Below are 19,365 nucleotides of genomic sequence, written 5' to 3' on the forward strand. Positions count from 1 at the left end.
GCCAAGTGGGTACTCGCCTTACAAATCTTTAGTGTTCAATATTCATGAAAAACCTTGTACATCCAAGTTTTCATCCAGCTCTCTGTACAGTATGCTCTAATTGTTTAAACCCTGCAGCTGTCTAAGGTGGTTCAAACCCCTCCATCATCACGTAATTGCTCTGTAGAAGGAAAAAAATCAGTATTTTGCAGAGAATTCCAGATGGAAAAAAACTGCATTCTACCTTGTATCAAAGTCTCTAAAACAAAAGTGGCCTAAATGTGTAACCAATGAGTATTCCGTGAGTCACTGTGACATTATGAAGTAAGAATGGTTCATTGCAAACATGTCCACATCCTGTGACCTGAATTTTGTCAAAGCCCCATGTCACAGTAAGGCACAGGTCTACCATTTATAACAGGTCGCCAGTCAGTTCTTGTCCAAATTAGGTCATTTCAGGTCAGTTCAATTTCACTGTTATTGCATCAATTTGCATTACGGAGCTCAAAGAGAGGAAGAAGCAAAAAAAAAAAAAAAACTAAGGCCAGATTCTCAATGAGCACAGATATACCACCAGCAGGGGGCGACAATGCGCAAGAGCAATGTGAAACTACGATAGTCCCAATAAGGGAAATGTGCAATTAGCACGGTCTGTTCCATTGGCTAACCTGCAGCACACAGGCGTGTTCTCTCTGTATGGTTCAATTAACACCTGTGCAAAGCCATATTAATAGATTTTTTTAAATGACCTTTTCCCTCAAAGTTCGAAGAATGCAGCTGTTAGGGGTTTTGTGCTGGAACTGGTGCTGCAGGTGGCTCTGCGATAGGGTGTCTGAGGAGAACCTGTGAATCAAATTTAAGTTCTGTTATGGTCGAGGCAGTTGAATCGATACAAACACTGGCATTCAGAAAGCCTCTGAATACAGGTACAGTGATTAGAAAGGAGAGTTCTGACAGCCTGTATATGCAGACACTTCTGCTCTAACAATTACACCTGGGAGCCTTGATTTTTTTAAAAAAAAGCTAGTTTAACTATCTTCCCAGCGATTATTTTCTCCTCTTTCAAAAAAAAAAAAAGCCCCTAGTGACAGCCACCTCCTGCAGATTATTCTCTTCTTCCAGGTTTGTCTTGCAAACTGATCTGCTGTTCCGGTGCGAAGCCTGACATCTTTCTTCCTATGAATCTGAGCACTGCCCAAATAAAAATAATCACCGGGTGCTCCTTCAACAGGCTGCAGTCTGCAGGTGAGACGCAGGGCAGAAAGATAATGTCCTACGCACACAAAAGGCCAGGCGCACATGCAAACCTCTGTATGCTGACATTTTTATTCAGTTCCTCAATGAAATGAGAGAACCAATCTTAAACCAGCCTAATAATCCATCTAAATCAGGGGTGTCCAATGGTCCAAATGACATTCTGGCTGGAACGTGTGGTTCATATCGTTCAAAGGCTTGAGAACCACCGCCTTCAACCAAGCCGTCTCACAACCAGAGGGTTTAGCCTCTGTACAGTCGTTCATCAGCAGAAATGAAATATAATTTACAAGACAGAATTAGACATTTCCATAGTTTTATTGTAAAGCAACAAACTGTCATATTAACAGCACAGCACAGAAAAATGTTTATCACCCTAAAAATGCTAACAGTTGCTTACTTAGTGATTTACTTGAGCAGAATATATTCAGTATGTAAACTTACAAAGCGGTAAAGCACAACAGCAGAGATGTTAGAGATTTTAGCAAAGCTGTTAGATCCACAGGGTATTAAATGACATTTTAACACCCATTACAGTATTACTGCAGTGGCAACGGCAATAGCAACTGTTACAGCGTTGCATCAGCCCATAGAAAAAATAAGAATCTTACGCCCATTCGACACTTACATAGAAACAATCCTCTTTGCGGTCAGCAGTGCAGGATTTCACATATAAAAACATTCACTACTAAGCAGTATAGAGCGCCCCCATCTGGCAAAATATGTGCGTCACGACTCAACACACTGCTCGTGCAGCAGCTGAATGTACAGCGTGTGACACCACTCCAGGGAAATAAAACTTCCACTTCAGTTACACACGTACGTATACAGTGTTATTCAAACTCTTTCAAGTACTTGGACGATTAGGCAAGTATGAGGTTTGGGTGGTTAACACAGTATCACAACAAAAAAAAAAAAAAAAAAACCACCGAAGCAGATCCCAAAAGCTTGGATAAATGTGTGTGTAAGCTGGGGTTAGTCAAACATGCCCCCCAGGGAGGAGGAACTGGCCTTACCCATTATACTGGGTTTGGTTCTCGAGTAGGACACTGCCGTTGTACCCTTGAGCTAGGCACTACTTAACCTGCATTGCTTCAGTATACATCCAGCTGTACAAATGGATGCAATGTAAATGCTGTGCAAAAGGTTGTGCACGTCACTCTGGATAAGAGCGTCTGCTAAATGCCTATAATGCAATATCACACAGAAGAGAAAAAACCAGTAGTACTACTGACCTTGGGGAGCAGATTTGAGTGTCCCTGGTATAAGTTCATTTTTTCAGTGTGGCTATCCCCAGGAATTGTCGATTTACAGCACATTTTCGGATGATTTGTCTTTTATCTTGAATCCACTTAAATATTCATGTTGATATTCATTGACATACCAACCTAAAGAATCATTAAAAATGAGTTGATTCAACTAACAATCTTTTTTTTTCTACTCAAAACTTTTGCAAATTGTTGCATCTACAAGGACTCAAGAAACATCATTATCACTTAGAATTATTTATCATGCAGAAATCATTTAGATGATTTCACCTTTTTTATTTTTAATTGGTCAACCTTGTTCATGAAAGTAGGTATCAGGTCTATACTGTGAGGGAAACAGGGAGGAGCCTTAATAAGTTACTTTCATTTGAAAGTCTGATCTGTGGTACGGGTTTCAAATTTAATTTGCGATGGAGAGTGTGGGACCAAGCTAATAACTATCATTTTTGGATCCCTTCCTGTTATCGTAGCATATAACACTCAGCCGGTACAAATTCAGTATGACCACCAGGAAGTTCTTGAAGGTGAAGAAGAGGAGCATCAGGTGGAAGAGCTGGTAGTGGATGAGGACCAGGAGCCGCACCATGAGGAAGGGCCCGTCCTGGATGAAGAGGCTCTCCATGATGACCCACATATCCGGGCTGCAACAGGAGAGCAGCGAGTCGCTGGCGTCCCCAGCGTCCTCATCTTGTCTCACCACTGAGGAGCACACGCACGCACCGGAGTTTAAACCCTCCGTGAGGTCACAAACAGCCCATCAGGGTGTTCTAAACTGAACATTCTAGCGATGATGTAACAATCACTGCTGGTGATTGGAAGCAATGAGTTCTAGAACACTGACTTAAAACAAAAAAAAGGAGGTGTTACAAAAACATTCCAAAAAAAATGCACTCTACAAATAATATATTTTTGCAATATATTTGACTCTCCTAGTGAAGATCTGTTTTAGTGCCTCTTGCAGTGAAGATATGAGTTATCTATGTTTATCTCCATAAGATATGTCTATATTTGACATTCTGTGAAGATATGAATATGGTTGACTCTCCTAGTGATGATATAGGTATTTATAATTTTTTTATAATATATTTATTTATAATACAACTCTCCCAGTGAAGGTATGAATATCTATGACTCACCCAGTGCAGAAACCTATACTTTAATGACCTGGCTAGGTTTTGTCTACAAAACATCAGTGTTCAGTTGTGGAACACGTGCAGCATTAAATGCATATCAGAGTAATTTCAATAACATTTTTGAAGGCTGTAAAGATGAATAACTGAATTTAAAACACGTGTAATGAGGAACACGTGAGTTTAAACAGTATAAGTATATTTTCATTAATGCATTAATAACCAGCGCTGAGAACTTACAAGGGAAGAGACGAAGGAAGAAGCAGAAGAAGTAGAAGTAGGGCAGATGAGATCGATTTTTGACACATGGAACGTCAGACTCACCTGCCAGGTGATGAGGGAACTGCAGCATGCTCCATGACCAGACTGCGAGGATGATGTACACCAGCTCAGGGCTGTTCTCCCTGCGAGGGGCGCAAGCAGCAGAGGGGGGTCAGTCAGGGTCATGGCGCTCTTGGCTAAACCGCGTCACGCTGCGCCCATGTGACGCGTGACACGTCAAACGAAGGCGGCTGTGGTTCAGCGTTCTATTCAACAGGACAGCAGGCAGACGGGGAGGGCGACAGTGTAGCGTAATGGGTAAGGAACTGGCCTTATAACCGGAAGGTTACAGGTTCGATTCCTGGCTAAGACACTGCCGTTGTACCCTTGAGCAAGGGTACTTAGCCTGCATTGCTGCATTCCCACTGTAAGAGTGGCTGCAGGAGGGCCCTTCAGGAGTTTTTGTTTTTCGTTTTCTTGTGATGGGAACTGTGCACTGGTCTTGCCCGATGGTTTTCCACTTGTATCATTATTGCCTTGATGTAACGTCTATTTTCTTACTTTGTTTTAATTAGTCCTGTGAAGACTTTCACTTATTGTGAAATGGCACAATAATGACAATTATGATGAGAATATTATCGGAGGACGGAGTGTGGCACAGTGGGTAAGGAACTGTGCTTGTAACCGAAAGGTCGCAGGTTCGATTCCCGGGTAAGGACACTGCCGTTGTACCCTTGAGCAAGGTACTTAACCTGCATTGCTTCAGTATATATCCAGCTGTATAAATGGATACAATGTAAAATGCTATGTAAAAAGTTGTGTAAGTCGCTCTGGATAAGAGCGTCTGCTAAATGCCTGTAATGTAAAAATGTAATATTATGTTTATTATATAAATATTACAAACAAAAATAATATACCTATGCTTCTATATTATAAGAATAAGAGGGGGCACCTTACATAAAGTGATGAAGACTCTAGGGCTACACCCCCACACATCTGCTTCTATTGCACAATACCTCACACCCTGCCATAGCTCACATCTTGCTTTACCTCACACCCTGCCGTACTTCACTTCCTGCCTTGCTCTATGACTTTGGCTAGACCTCAGTGACACATGTGACGAACCGGATCGTAGGTCCGACACATGAAATCACGCGACAACCGAGTGAAGGAATAACAAGAATTTATTACGCAAAAACAGAAAGTTACCAACAAAGAACTGGCTGGGAATGCCAGAATGTGCAGCGCAGTGAGTTGGCAAATTGACAAGCTAGCAAGCTACTATGCAGGTGAGTCAAAAAGGCAAGCTGGTGGAAATGAGAAGGGAGAGCTCCCGCTGGTAGAACTCGCAGCCTTTTTAAAAAGCATGATCCCAGCTGACCACGGTTAAGCAATTAAAGGTGATCGCTGGCTTCCAAGAATAACGTCCATAGATTACCTACTCAAATGAATATAGGAAATAAAAGGTGAAAAAACACAGGGCGGGCGCCAGGCGTGACACACATCTGCTTCTGTTGTGCACTACACCTCACACCCTGCCGTACTCCAGTGCTTTTCTAGACCTCAGTGATGGGTGGAGTATGTGAGTCTTGAACACTTGGCTACTGTGCAAGCAGTGCGGCACCAGCTGAGGTGCACGGCACAGGAATATCCCACTGTGACATTTAAGAGAGGAAGATTTCTCTGCCCAGGTTAAATTAGGCTAAAATGTGAGTTCCTCTCTTTCTGCAGAGGAAGTGACTCACTTGACGTCCGAGAGCGTCTCGGTGCTGAACTCCAGGATGTCCGCTGCCGTGCCGACGAAGATGAGCAGAAGCTGGGAGAGCTCGTCCCTGGTGATGCCGCCCCCTAGTGGCAGCACCCACTTCCCCAGGATCAGCAGGATGAGCAGGGCTTGGTGCAGCCCCAGAATCCAGTCATCGGGACACACAGAAGACACCACTCTGCCGCCACTCTTCAGACGAGACAGACAGTTATCTGGTGAGACTTCAGAAAATTTCATGTTTATTTTAAAGTCTTCACTCTTGCACACACGCACACACGCATGCACACACACACACACAGACACACACGCACACATAGACTCATGCACACACACAGATTCACACACACACACGCACGCACACACAGACACACACACAGTCATAGACACCAAAATAATTTTTTTTAAGGTTCCACCTTTTTCATATATTATTAAAATTGAAAAAGGTAACAGTATCTCCATGTGGTTACAACTGACACATTGATTTAAATATTTGTCAAAATAACCAACCCTGCATAGGCTGATTACATACTGGATAAGCGACACTGCTTCTTCAGCACATCCAGTGCCTCAGACACCAGGAAGGCCGACAGGTTCCTGCACAGTTTCAGCCTCCCTCAGACACAGTGTGACTAACTGCCGATCACACAGCCGCGGCTAACTGCCAATCACACAGCTGCAGCCAAATGCCAATCACACAGCTGCAGCTAACTGCCTAGTTAAGGGCCTATATAAGGGCGTGGCTCTTGAGCTCTGAAAAACAGGCTGGTGTATAACATGGCTGGTGCGTGAGCTTATGGAACTGGTTTCTGGGTTTGTTTGCTTTTTTGATAACTACCTTTTTGGTTGATTTTACAAATCCTTACTTTGTGGACTTGAGTTCCATTTTAAGTAGGGATGGCAGATAGTGTCTCGTGAGTCACTGAATATTTGATGCAGCAAAAAAAGTTTTGCTTTATCAGCAATTAAGGGAATTGCAGAATAGTAACCTATTAAGAATATGCTGAAATTAGGTGCTTTGTAATAGTTTACACTGCTTTACCCACAATGCCTACTGAAAATGTTGAGGTCCTACAGCAGCACTAGGAGCGGTATTCTGCCATTTTGTGTACAGACCTCCGGTACCTTAACACTGAAGTAGCGCAATTGCAATATGGCAGTTGTTGGGGGCATTGGACCTTGTTTTGCTCAAAAAGATTGAAATAGTTCCATTCTACAGTGAACTTTCTCTTGCCATACACATTCCCAGACATTTCAATATAATTTTTTTTTTTTTTTTTTTTTTTTTTTTTTTTTTTTTTGCAACTCCTCTTTATGGTTTTATTGTACCATATGAGGTGGGATATGGATGTTGAAAGTGCTTTTTTTCTTTCTTTTTTGAGAGCTGTTTCTGCTTGTCAATTTTGGGAAGAACATTCACATAGCAGTCATTTTTGACTTCAGACATCAGTGTGTCAACTGAACCCTCCCACAGTGGGACCCATCTTTGATATGATGCTACCCAGCTAACTCACAGACATTCAAATCTCGTGTAAAAATGTAACCGATTCTTATTTCTACTAACTGGAAATAATACATTTCCAATATTTCAATCTAACACAGTTTTCTGATACATTTAGTGTGAAGGGCATTTATTTTACTTTTGCTACTACAAAACTGAAATGTTTGTCACAGAGTAGTGAATTTTCCAGATGTTTTAACACAGTGGTCTCCAACCCTGGTCCTAGAGAGCTACAGCATCTGCTGGTTTTTGTTTTCACATTAATCAGCACCCAATTGAGACCCAAGACACCAGGTGAGTTGAGTTAACTGTGTAATCAACTGCTCCAATTGATTCATGAAGTGCAGAGTCACTATGAAAACCAGCAGACCCTGTAGCTCTCTAGGACCAGGGTTGGAGACTACTGTTTTGACACAATACATAACTGCAGTTCAAGAAAACAACCACTTTGATGTGACATTTGAGTCTGTGGCAATCACAGGACCAGAAAATAGCTGTGTGCCAACCAGCCCCTGTGCCAACCAACCCCTGTCTCCACTACTTGATTCACTCCTGCTTGAAAATGTCAAAGCTGTTTTGATACATCACTTCTGAATCTAACATCACTAGTTTTAAGTTCAAGAAGGGAACATAAGGTTTTAATCCTGAGGTTTTACAGATTGTCTTGCCTGTTTGAGTTACACAGTAGCAGCTACTGTAAAGGAGGGTGGACACTTTTCTAATAGATTTCAATGGGAAGCCTGGTTTCTATGGGCTGTTGTGGACTCGGACTTAAGTGGGGATTTTAAGATTTTGTATCTCTCAAAACCTGTGAAAAACATCAGCAGCATAAGAGAGACCTGCTCATTTTTGGCCCCTTCACCACTCGGCTGAAAAAGGGTGCCCAAAAAATTGCCTGCAGATTTAACAGTCAAAGCTGCTGGCAAAACAGGAAATGCAGACATCTGCTCTATCTGACGTGACACCTAGAGCAACAAAAATTACACAAGAGGTCCCAGCAGCCACACCCAAAGTTGAAAGAGAAGCGGTTTGAAAACAGAGCATGAGCAAATAATGATGAAATGCAAGAACTCAGTCAGATGCCCGTCCCTTCAGTCAGACACTGGAGGATATCGAGGAATGCCAAATCCTTGCACATTTTTAAGGATTCATAAAATGGCCGACTGTATCGCACCCCAAAAGAGACGTGTCGTTGCTTGCACTGCGAACGGATGGGCGTGACTCCTTTCATATTACATATCCTTTCTTTTTTAGTTGGTACAAAAATGGCTTTGTTTCACTGGTTGGAACACAGCACACGTACTGTAGCGCACTTACTGTAAACCAGTAAGGTTCGGAGGGCCACTGCAACAAAAAATCTTGACTTAGAATGGAAAACTTAATGTCACAATGCATAATCTGTGACAATATTTTCATCACGTAAGGAAAATGGTAATCGTACGGATGCCTGAAGCGACAGGCTCACAGCCCGCCTCGACTCCCACTTTTAGAGCTTGTCGCATTGCTCAAGACAGACGAGACGGCAGTCACCACACATAGGCCTGTGCTGGAATTTTAGGTGCATTCCCAAAGACAAAAAAAGAAACCACAAAAAAAAGACAAGATGGCCACAAAACAGTGAACATTACTGAACACATTTTTTACCTGGTTGTGGTGGCTTCCGTTGGAATTAATCATATTCTTGACATCCTCCCATGAGTGAAATTTCATGCACTGCGAATAGAAATTATTTTAATGGTGAGTGAACTTGGCTCAGAAGCCAGAAGCTTGAGGGTTCAGCTCTCTTATGGTTGTACTGTTGCCCGTGGCACTCTTTCACTAAGTGTCCTGCTATAAAATTAACGTTCCAGCAAATTCTGCACAAGTTGCTCTGAGGAAAGGCTAGATCTACCAAACAAATAGCCCTAGCAACAATACAACCTGATTTAATTATACTACAGCCAGAACAAAACTTGAAAATGTTTAATATAGGCTATATCAACATACTCCATGCTCTTATTTTACCGTTTCTCTACATTGTGAGTTGTTTTTTCTTAAGAAAATTAAGCATCTGAAGAAATGTTTTACAAAGAAACGAAACTAAACAAAAGAAATTACACAAAGAAACTACCTAGAAAGTTACTTCTTTCTTTAAAAAAATACGTGTACCTGGGGTTCGTTATTTCTGTTTTGCTGATGATGCAGTTCCAGTATCCAGATGGACGGTACAATGGTGATGAGGAACAGCAGGATAGCCGGCGAGAACCTGGATCAGATGTACACACGAGTGCTTGCAGATTTAATTACTCTGGATAGCCCGGAGACTATCCAGAGTCCAGAGGCACAGTCCTGCCATTTTGAGGGTCTTCGTGCTTTTACCGCAAGATCCCTTGCAGGTTGACACATTTTTGAACATGCAGTGACCAGATGGTTAACCGAACTTTTGTTCGCTGATAACCTACTAGATTAGCAAACAGACGTGGGAAACAGAAGGAGTAAATGCCGACCGACAAATAAGAGCTGTTCAGCGTGAGTTTATAGCTTTTTTGCCACATTTCTTTTGAGCGGTAAAAGACATGTCCGACTTAATTTGTTTCACTCGCGAGAGATTCTGCCTTGAACTACAGTATCTGGTCATTCCGGGCGCAGGGCAGAATATGATGTACGGTGTACTTTCTAAAGCCGTTCTAAAGCATCAATATAAAATACGTTAGACTCACCTCCTGAAGTCTTTCCCCTTTCTTATTTTCAAAAGTATAATCATTTCCACAACGAGAGGCGCATTGAGAAGTATCAGCCACCAAAAATGGTCATCATTTTTAACTTTTGTCACTCGCCATATTCCGATGAGCGATAGAATTATGAAAAAAACTCTAGTTACAATCGCGGATATAAATTTTAGAATCATAATTATCTGATTCAGCAGGATCCTGCGTTAAAATTAGGTTTGTGGTATTTTAGATCTGCGTAAAACTGGGGCGACAGTGTGTCGTTAAAATCAGCCCGCTTCAACAGCCACAACGGTACACCAATCTGCCCGCTATATGTTAAGAAAGCGGAACTGAAGTTTTGGTTTCGATTTTCTGAGAAACCAGGTTTTTTTTTTTTTTTTGTTTTTTTTTTTTTTAATCAACTGAGGTCTATCGATAATGGGTGGATGGGGTTTGGGGATAACGGTTCAGTCACGACTTTAAGTGCTTGACGAATGTCAAAACTATAAATCATGATGAAAGTAAGTTTAACTTTGAAATATACTTTTTTTCAATAAAATTTTATAATTCTATCACCTAGTTGGGCTGATGGAATGAGTCCTCTTTTTAATGACTCATTGGAGAATTCATATAATCTACAAAATCTTTGCAAAAAAGTGTGGGTCTTGCACCCGATCTGACAAAATACTTCCACATTCAGGAGAGTAAATTTAACTTTCAAATCGAAAAATTCATCAACGACTCACAGGACCCTGAGCGCTGACCCACGTCAGCTTAACCCTGGCTGGGGTGCTCCCTGCACCTCCACCTGTGCTGGACCCTCAACAGAGTCCCAAACTAGCCCCTCACTGCTGAACCACACCCCCACCCGATTTCCAGAGTCTGACCGCAGTTCTTCGATGCTGGTCCAAATGCACAGAGATACAGTCTCCCTGCTGAGCCAACTGTCTAATGCGGGTGGTAACCCATGGCAACATACTCGGCCTCAGTCGCTGTGTCTTAGTGGAAGCTCTGCAGCAGCAACCTGTGTGTGACGCCAAGTCGAGTCCCTGTCCCTCTTCAGACCTCTCCCTCACTACCCATCTTCCGCCATGGTCTGAAGACGCATCTCTTCAGACTACACCTGGACTAACTGCCATCACTCTGTGAATCATTTCACTTAAAATCCCCTCTTTCATGACACTCATGTTACATGTACCTCCATTCCAGCACTTTTTGTAATTTGTATTTGTCCTAATATTGTAGCTTGTTCTTCTCCCTAGTTTGGCTTGGCATGAGTTAGGTCAGAATAATGTTAACTGCGTGAACTGAACTGTGCTCTTGCCTATAAATAGCTGTACAAAATGAGTATTGTACATTATTGAACCTGTCTTTTGTAGTTGTCCAGTGACCATGATATGTACTTTTGTACGTCACTTTGGATAAAAGCATCTGCTAAATAAATGTAATGTAATGTGGTGACCAGCACCCCAAGAACAGACTCCGGGAACCCCCAAAAGGATTAGTACGACAACAGTGTCATAAGTGTCCGATAAGTGTCAATTTACAGACCAATCAGTGCATGCGAAGTAAGCGTGTCACGGGCAGCCCCAGAGAACTCTGAAGAACCTTCCTGATACAATTCACCTTTATCGCCAGCGATCAGAAACCCAAATTCATTGGTCACTCTCGTAGACTGTACCCACCAATCACTTCCCACTACGCTGACGATCACCCATTCGCCGAGCACAGTCCCCAGCTGATGACCTCATCAGGAGGCCAGCTCTATCGTTCCCAGAGCCCAGGTGCCTGCTCTCGGGCCCCGGGGTAGTTTTGCGGTCGAGACCTTGAAGCAGCAAGGCCTGTTACACATTTGGCCTCGAAACAATAATGAAGAAATGAAAACAAGAGATAAGACCTGACTCCTCTGGTCAAAGGGGGCTAAAGGCTTGGGCCAATTGGACCGGATACATATATATATATATGAATGCAAGGATATATATGATTATATATGTACCAGTTCACCTTTCAGAACCTTCAGACAAAGCGTTCCAGTTCCCTCCCACACCTTCCACCTGGCCTACCCCCCCCCCCCGTCAAGACCACTAGACTCTCAGAAAGCACACTTTTTGTGTTACTGCTTTTGTGTTACATTCAACGCATTTTGTGTCAAAGTTATTACTTTTGTGTGACAAATATATATTTTATGTGTTACACAGGGAGACCTTTAAGCACAGACAGTGTTGAAAGCAAAGCAAAATGTGTTGTCCTTAACTGTGTTGAATAATGACGAGCGATGTGTTGTTTTAAACACACTTTTTTTTTGGGAGTGTAGGCCCATTGCATCTTTTTGGGCTTCAGGACTTCGGAATGCTTGAACCATCCCAGCAGTAAGAGGATTAACCCCACTATGCCACATCACTTATAATTATTTATTTATTCATTTTTGTCAATGTATTAAATATATAGACTTGTCATCACCTGATATCATTTTTTGTAATGAGGTTTATGGTTTAGCCCAGATAAAGGCTTAGCATTAAATGCCAAAAACAGACTTAAAGTGCCTCCATGTGGAAAGAGTTTGAATTGCATGCAAACAGCCACATTATGAATTTCTGTTATTCCTGTTATCATAATTTCAGTGCTGTATATTTTGTACAACATTTAATCAAATCTGTAGGCATAACAACTAAATTTAATATACTTTATTACTGTTATTTCAGAAATAATACACGCACACATTCTCTCACATGCATGCACACATACACACACACACACACATGCTCAATACCCCAAGAGAATGCAAGAGTATGTTCATGTTGAAAATGAGCAATCAGAGATGGTTAGCTTGAGTGTGCGCTACCTGTGTTATGCACAAAAAAATGACTGAAATCTACAGATCATATCTACCTTGGTTAACTAATGTATTGGTCATTTAAAAAGATCTTCTCACCAAAGGTATACACAGAAAATGTCAGTGCAAGATATTCAGTTCCTGTCATTGTAAATGGGAGAATAACACCATAGTTACACAGAGAAACAGATTTTCACATTTGATTTCAGTTCATCATCAACGTTCTTTCTAATAACTGAAAAAATAAACAATATTGAAAAATTGATAACCCAAAAAATGACTTATCATTATCAACCACAAGGACCCTCAACCCTTTTCCTGGGTGTACTGTTTATTTAATTTATTTTTTTTATTTGGTTGTTACTCTGGCATAATAAGTTGATCAGTTAAAGAGACTGCACCTAATCTGGTTTCTTTGGTTTCTTGGGATTCCCAGCTGGGTACAGCTTGTGCCCTTAAGTAAGGCCTTTAACTAGAACTGAAGCAAGAAAACATCCAGCTGCACAAATTATTTGTATAAGCTGCTTTGGATAAGAGCAACTGATTAATGCACAGATGCAAATGTAAAGCCTGAATTGTGGTTGAGCAGTTTCATTTGAGTCATTATTTTGTGAGATCAATCTTCATCAGTACTGCCAGATGTGCTGGTATTACATCTGGGAGCTGTAGTCCAATGAAGCTTCATCAGTGTTGCAGGGTATGCTGGTGTTACATCTGGGAGTTGTAGTCCTATCAAACTTCTTCAGTGTTGCAGGGAATGCTGGTATTATGTTTCTGAGTTTTCCTGCTATCCTGGCAGATGACACACAGCCAATATAAATTCAGTATCACTACCAGGAAATTCTTGATGGCGAAGAACACCAGCATTTGATGGAATATCTTGTAGTGCATGAGGACTGTGAGCCGGACCACCAGGAAGGGCCCGTCCTGGATGAAGAGGCTCTCCACGATGCTCCACATGTCCGTGCTGCGCCTCGAAAGCAGGGAGTCACTGCCAGCTTTAGGGGACCCCTCTTGCCTGGAGGTCACCACTGAGGAAAACACACAGACAAGCGTTAAAATCTCATTTCCACATCAGCTTAACCGAACTACATCAAGTTACAAACCATACAGTTCTAATAAAATAAACTTCAACAGTATCATATCGAATAAGAGCATGATATTCTTCAGAACAAGAAAGTCATGAGGTCCTCAGATATTTAAGACTGATTTTATGTAGTTATTTAACATTATATTCTTCTCATGTTAAAGAATAAACTATACATGTAAGAGCTGTACAGAGTTACACTTTGTATAACACACATAATCTGCAGTTTGCTGAAATAAAAAAAATAATAAATAACCAGTCCCAGTGATACAAGCCTCTGTAACTACAAGTAACTATGGCTCTCCTAGCGCAGCTAAAAGTAACTAATAAGTTATCAAGTTAATCAGATCAAATAAAGATTTTGATAAATTAAGTGAAATGGCGTCTTACCAGCCAGATGTAAAGGGAACTGCAGCATGCTCCATGTCCAGACTGCTAGAATGATGTAAACCAGCTTCGGGCTCTTCTCGCTGTGAGAAGCAAAAGTAAGGGAAGGGGTTAGTCAAGGTTAATGCAGTTGACTTGCAGTACACCCCACTATGCATTGCTGCTAATTCCTCTTTTTTTCCCTCCATGTTTATGCAACTGACCGTGTCAGCCTGAAACATCAAATTAAAACACCTGTGGTTTAGCGTTCTTTTTTTCTTTTTTTTTTCTTTTTTTTGATGACTTCCCCCAATTTTTCTCCCCACTTTGGAATGCCCAGCCACGTACAGCTGCGTTCACGCCGTACTCTCCAAAGGCAACGCGGGTGAGTCTAGATAAAGCATTTTCCGCCAAAAAGCGTGACGCCAGCTGCTTCTTTTTACACCGCTGCCCGCACAAACCAAGTTCACACAGACGTGAGTCGGGGGAAAGTGCTTTAGTGAGTGGACCGCTGGCACCTTATCGACCAGTGGGGGTCGCTAGAGAGTAATTATGCACAGAACCTATCTGACTGAGGGGTTTTGATGCCAAACTGTGGGGTCTATCCAAGCACAAGAACAGTGTCTTTACAGGATTAGCCACCCAGAAGCCTTGTGCATTAGCATGATATTCAACATGGATTCCAAAAGGACAGGCCCACACAATTTATCTGTGGCAGTTACCTGACGTAAAGGCCCTTCAGGAGTTATTTGACATAAATATTTTGTTGTGTTTACCTGCAATGAAATTATGTTCCGTTATTGTGTGCTGATTTTTTACTTGTCCTATTATTACTTTGATGTAATTTTTTTTCTTTCTCACACTTACAATCTTATCAATGACAAGTCCTCTGTGAAATAGTAATAATAATGGCAGGAACAGGAAAATAAATATTAGCAGCGGCTGAGGTAGGGTGATAATGAGAGGTCAGGAGGGGGATAAAAATCTGATTTTTAGGTTCAGAGGGGAATACTACAAATGTGAATTGAGTTCTTCACTGCTTTGCATTGGTGAAATGAAGGTAAAACCTTGCGCAGTTTGTCTTTTCTGAACAGGAACTCACTTGACGTCCGAGAGGGTCTCATTGGTGAACTCCAGGATGTCCGCGGCCAGGCCGACGAAGATGAGCAGAAGCTGGGAGAGCTCGTCCCTGGTGACGCCGCCCCCTAGTGGCAGCACCCACTTCCCCAGGATCAGCAGGATGAGCAGGGCTTGGTGCAGCCCCAGGATCCAGTCGTCGGGACACACAGAAGACAGCAGATCATCGGCTCGCTTCAGGGGTCAGAGGGGAAAAGAGCACAGGCGTCAGATCCATGCGCATTGAGCTTTTGCACAAACATAGCCTGTAATTTTCCCCTACACAGCACTGCTGAACAGAATTTCTGTTGTAAAAAGCAGGGCTGTGTTTCATAAATTGTGTTTGCACGTTTCACATCTGTTTCGCTAGTTTTTGGTTCCAACAAGAATACTAGTGGAGTGACTAAACGTATTGAGCAAGCATTAATCGACACCAGCCTCTGAGAGAGAAGCAAACATGGAGCTCAGTGGCCATCACCAGTACAGTTCTCAGTCGTATATCGCTGCATTTGCGCAATATGTTACCCATTATGCTGGCTGAATGTCCTCATACTTTGTGTGAGCCAAAGAATGGATTTACTTTAAAATATCTAGGCTAATGCTCCAAGTCGATGCAACAGCACATCTTCTGGAAGACTCATTTAAGAGCGCTCACATCAACTAATTAAGTACGTGTCCGTACGCTGGCAGAAACCAGCATCTGCACTGGTGTTGCGGCTTCAACAAATAATGACACGCAAACTAAAAACCCCAGGAGGGAGGTTTATAAAGTGGGAAATTCCACCCCAAAATGAGTAGCAGCTGCACCGTATGCAGATCGCTCATTGAACTCAGAGTTTATCTGAGTCCAGGGAGGATCAGATTTCATCTGTCTGAGTTAAAGGGGCTGGTCATATAGAACAATGGTTTGGGATCTGGGATCTGGGATCTGGGCCTGTGACGTAGAGAAACTCAGTTCCCAGGTGGAGGCACCGTCTTTGTACCCTCGAGCAAGACACACAACCTGAATTACTTCAGTAAGAAAATGTTAACTGTTTAGGTTGCTCTGGGTAAGAATCTCTGCTAAACACCTGAATGCCATATAAATGTACTCTGTGTGACTTCATGTAACACTGATAATACTGCTATGCACTGTACGTTAATGTACTTCCATTAAGAACAGCTTGTGTTCTCTTTCGTGCGACAAATCCCAAATAGTTCAGTTGGCAACAGAACGTCATTTTGAATGATCTGACCCACTTTTGGTTCTCTCTGATTCTTAAGCGCTTGCCCATCTCTTGCTGGAGCTGATCCTGTAAGACGCTGAAGGCTTCTGCAGCTCAATCAAACCGCAGTGTGAACAACGTGTACTTCGCGCAAAACCGTATTTTTGACACTTAAAGACCTTGTGCGATCATTTTTCTTGCATTTGAAGCAATATGGTTTTCCAAATTCACAGTAAAATGTCCAGTGTTAATTCAACTCTACCAGAGCAAATATGAGTCCAGTTGGGTCCATATGTACTCTGTAAGAGTTTATTTTAACACCAAATATTTTAATATGTTTACACAGAATAATAACGATTCCATTTGGAGTAAAGTATGTCATTCCTAAACAGGAGAGTTGGCCGTCTGTCTTCTGGTACTGCAAGTTCACTTCTGATTGGCAGTCCACTAAACAGACACACCACTAATTGGTTAGAAAGTTAATAGGCATCTTGTCTACAAGACCAAAGCTACAGTAAATCATTTTGTACTGGGTAGTATAAGAACTCAGTTGCTTTCGGGAGTAAAAAAAAAAAACTCATTTAAAATCTTAGCTGAATAAAACAGACTCCTGTAATATATTGTTTATTTTCTAAGGCTCTCTATTTGCAATACGACTAATATGATATGATGATTCTGATTGCACAAGGTCTTCAAGAAAAGTTACAAAATAATGATGCAATGCCTGAAGTCACAACAAAACTATACTACTGTGCAAAAATGAATGCGTGATTATCACAGTCGACCAAATTAATCCCTCACATTTGGAATTTTTCAAATGAACAACAGATGTACAAAATATGCATTTTGTGAGGATTGGAAGAAGAAAGGAACAATAATATTAATAATAAGATGAAATTACATGCAGTTTACCTTCAGTATGTGACTTGGAGTGGTTTCATTCAAAGAAATCATTTTTATTATATTCGCCCATGAATCCAACTTTGCGCACTAGAAATAGAGATGATTGTAGCTGTGAGTTAATTGGGTTCAGCATCCGAAGGTGGAAGGTTCAGACCTCTTGTGAATCCCCTGCAGTATAAGTAAACGTTCCAGCAAATTCTATATTCTCTCAAGTTGCACTAAATGTACAGGATGAAGGATAAAGTTATTTACGAAGCAAATAACAGTAGGCTACTAAAATAGAAATTGATTTAAACACACTACAGAAAGTTTTTTTTTTAAACTAGAAATGATTCATATTTATTAAAATACCCTCTCACAAGAGAATTCATCACCTGCAAATTCACTTCATACCAAATTTCACCATGAAAACTACAGTGCAAGTTTGTTTTTCCATTTCAGGTACGTGTACCTGGTGGTCGGGCTTTTTGTTTTGGTGATGGTGCAGTTCCAGTATCCAGATGGACGGTATAATGGCGATGAGGAACAGCAGGATAGCCGGCGAGAACCTGGATCAGATGTACACACGAGAACGGTGAGTATCAGGTAGAATCAGTATAGGCACCATGTCCAGGAATTTGAAGGGTGCTCGTGGATTCACGGACAATAGTTAAATCTGACCACGCAGTTTGCCGTGAAGTTTTCAGCTACCTGTACTTTTACTGTAGGAGAAAATGGAGAATTGTTAAGCAGTGGTGATTAAATGTCGATAATCAAATACGTTGCTCTCGTATATTTTTTTTACGCAAATGCATTTTTCTGTGGGAAAGACCACTTCCTCCCAAAATCAGGTTACAATTTGCTTCAAATGCTGGAGGACGGATTCTGCTACAATTAGTTTCTGCTGCTGACGTAGCGCAGATCAATTCCTGCCTTTCTGCAAAATAAACCAAACAACACAATTCAACTCACCACTTGTAGTCTTGTCCCTTTCTTCTTTTTAAAGTTATTATCATTTCCACAACCAGAGGCAGGCAAAGAAAGGACAGAAACCAAAAAATGTTGTTATCTTTAACGTGTTTCACTCGCCACACTGCGATGAGTGATAAAATGATAAAAGATAATCTGGTCAAAGTCGCGAATATAAATTTCAGAATCATGATTCTCTGAATCGTACGTTCTCGTTAAATAAAAAATATCTCCGGCCTTTTCCGACGACATACAAGCCGTGACTATAGTTCTACAGTCGTTCACTTTAGTCAGTCAACTTCAACAGTCCCGTATACAAGCACCGCCCTCTTGAGCTGCCTGTCCCGTTTTCCTGGGACGTCCTTTGTCCCAGCAAAAAAGTTAGCGTCTCTTCTGTCGAAAAAAGTAATATGAACAAAATGTTTAGACACAATTCCCGTTGATTGTTGTTCAGCAATTGATTGTGTAACATGGTTAATAATGATTACACTTGCCATTGTACCAGAGGTGTATATGTGCATCTCATAAAAAACACGTTTTCAACGTACAAAAATGCCAAGTTACTCACACATACAAGACATACCCCGTCTATATAACTCATTCATTCTGACTGCCAAAATCCAGGCCTGCGATTACAAGTACTGATATCAAAATGACGCCAAGTTTCGGTACTACAAACAATATAGGCTATCTTGACTCACCGAAATTAAATAAGATGTATTCCAAAGCAATGCTACCCAATATTTCCTCAATTCTTGCAAGTCACTTTGCCCTGATGAAATGATGAAATTGCGTAGTTGAAACAATATGTTTTTAGCAGAATGGGCATGTAGGTGAAGATTGACATGATGACAGACTATAGTGCGAAGTAAATGAAGTGACCATGAGCGAGCTGAGTTTCCTTATGGAACGGTATATTTAACAGTCTGTATAAAGCAGTAATGGTTCAAGTGGAGGGTTAAGTAACGTGAACTCTATTGCACCGATGTGTTTTTTCTCATGTTCAGTACTAGTTATAATTATGAGTGAGTCATGATTTTAAATGTAATGTTTTAATGGGGA

At 41.4% G+C, this 19,365-nt stretch overlaps 2 protein-coding genes across 2 annotated transcripts; both read right to left on the reverse strand.

Moving 5' to 3' along the window:
* Positions 1–1,532: 1,532 nt before the first annotated feature.
* On the reverse strand, positions 1,533–10,174 carry LOC118218485 (transmembrane protein 26-like). The gene is made up of 6 exons (XM_035401163.1): positions 9,855–10,174; positions 9,304–9,400; positions 8,800–8,868; positions 5,638–5,846; positions 3,956–4,035; positions 1,533–3,200 (listed from the first exon to the last, which is right to left on the reverse strand). The coding sequence occupies exons 1-6, from the start codon at positions 10,040–10,042 to the stop codon at positions 2,932–2,934; spliced, it is 912 nt and encodes a 303-aa protein (XP_035257054.1). The 5' UTR covers positions 10,043–10,174; the 3' UTR covers positions 1,533–2,931.
* A 2,126-nt stretch (positions 10,175–12,300) lies between these two features.
* Positions 12,301–18,637, reverse strand: LOC118218484 (transmembrane protein 26-like). Its single transcript, XM_035401162.1, has 6 exons — positions 18,307–18,637; positions 17,807–17,903; positions 17,365–17,442; positions 15,234–15,442; positions 14,156–14,235; positions 12,301–13,709 (listed from the first exon to the last, which is right to left on the reverse strand). The coding sequence occupies exons 1-6, from the start codon at positions 18,492–18,494 to the stop codon at positions 13,411–13,413; spliced, it is 951 nt and encodes a 316-aa protein (XP_035257053.1). The 5' UTR covers positions 18,495–18,637; the 3' UTR covers positions 12,301–13,410.
* Positions 18,638–19,365: the final 728 nt, after the last annotated feature.

The sequence above is a fragment of the Anguilla anguilla genome, chromosome 18, assembly GCF_013347855.1.
Source record: "Anguilla anguilla isolate fAngAng1 chromosome 18, fAngAng1.pri, whole genome shotgun sequence".
NCBI lineage: Eukaryota > Metazoa > Chordata > Actinopteri > Anguilliformes > Anguillidae > Anguilla > Anguilla anguilla.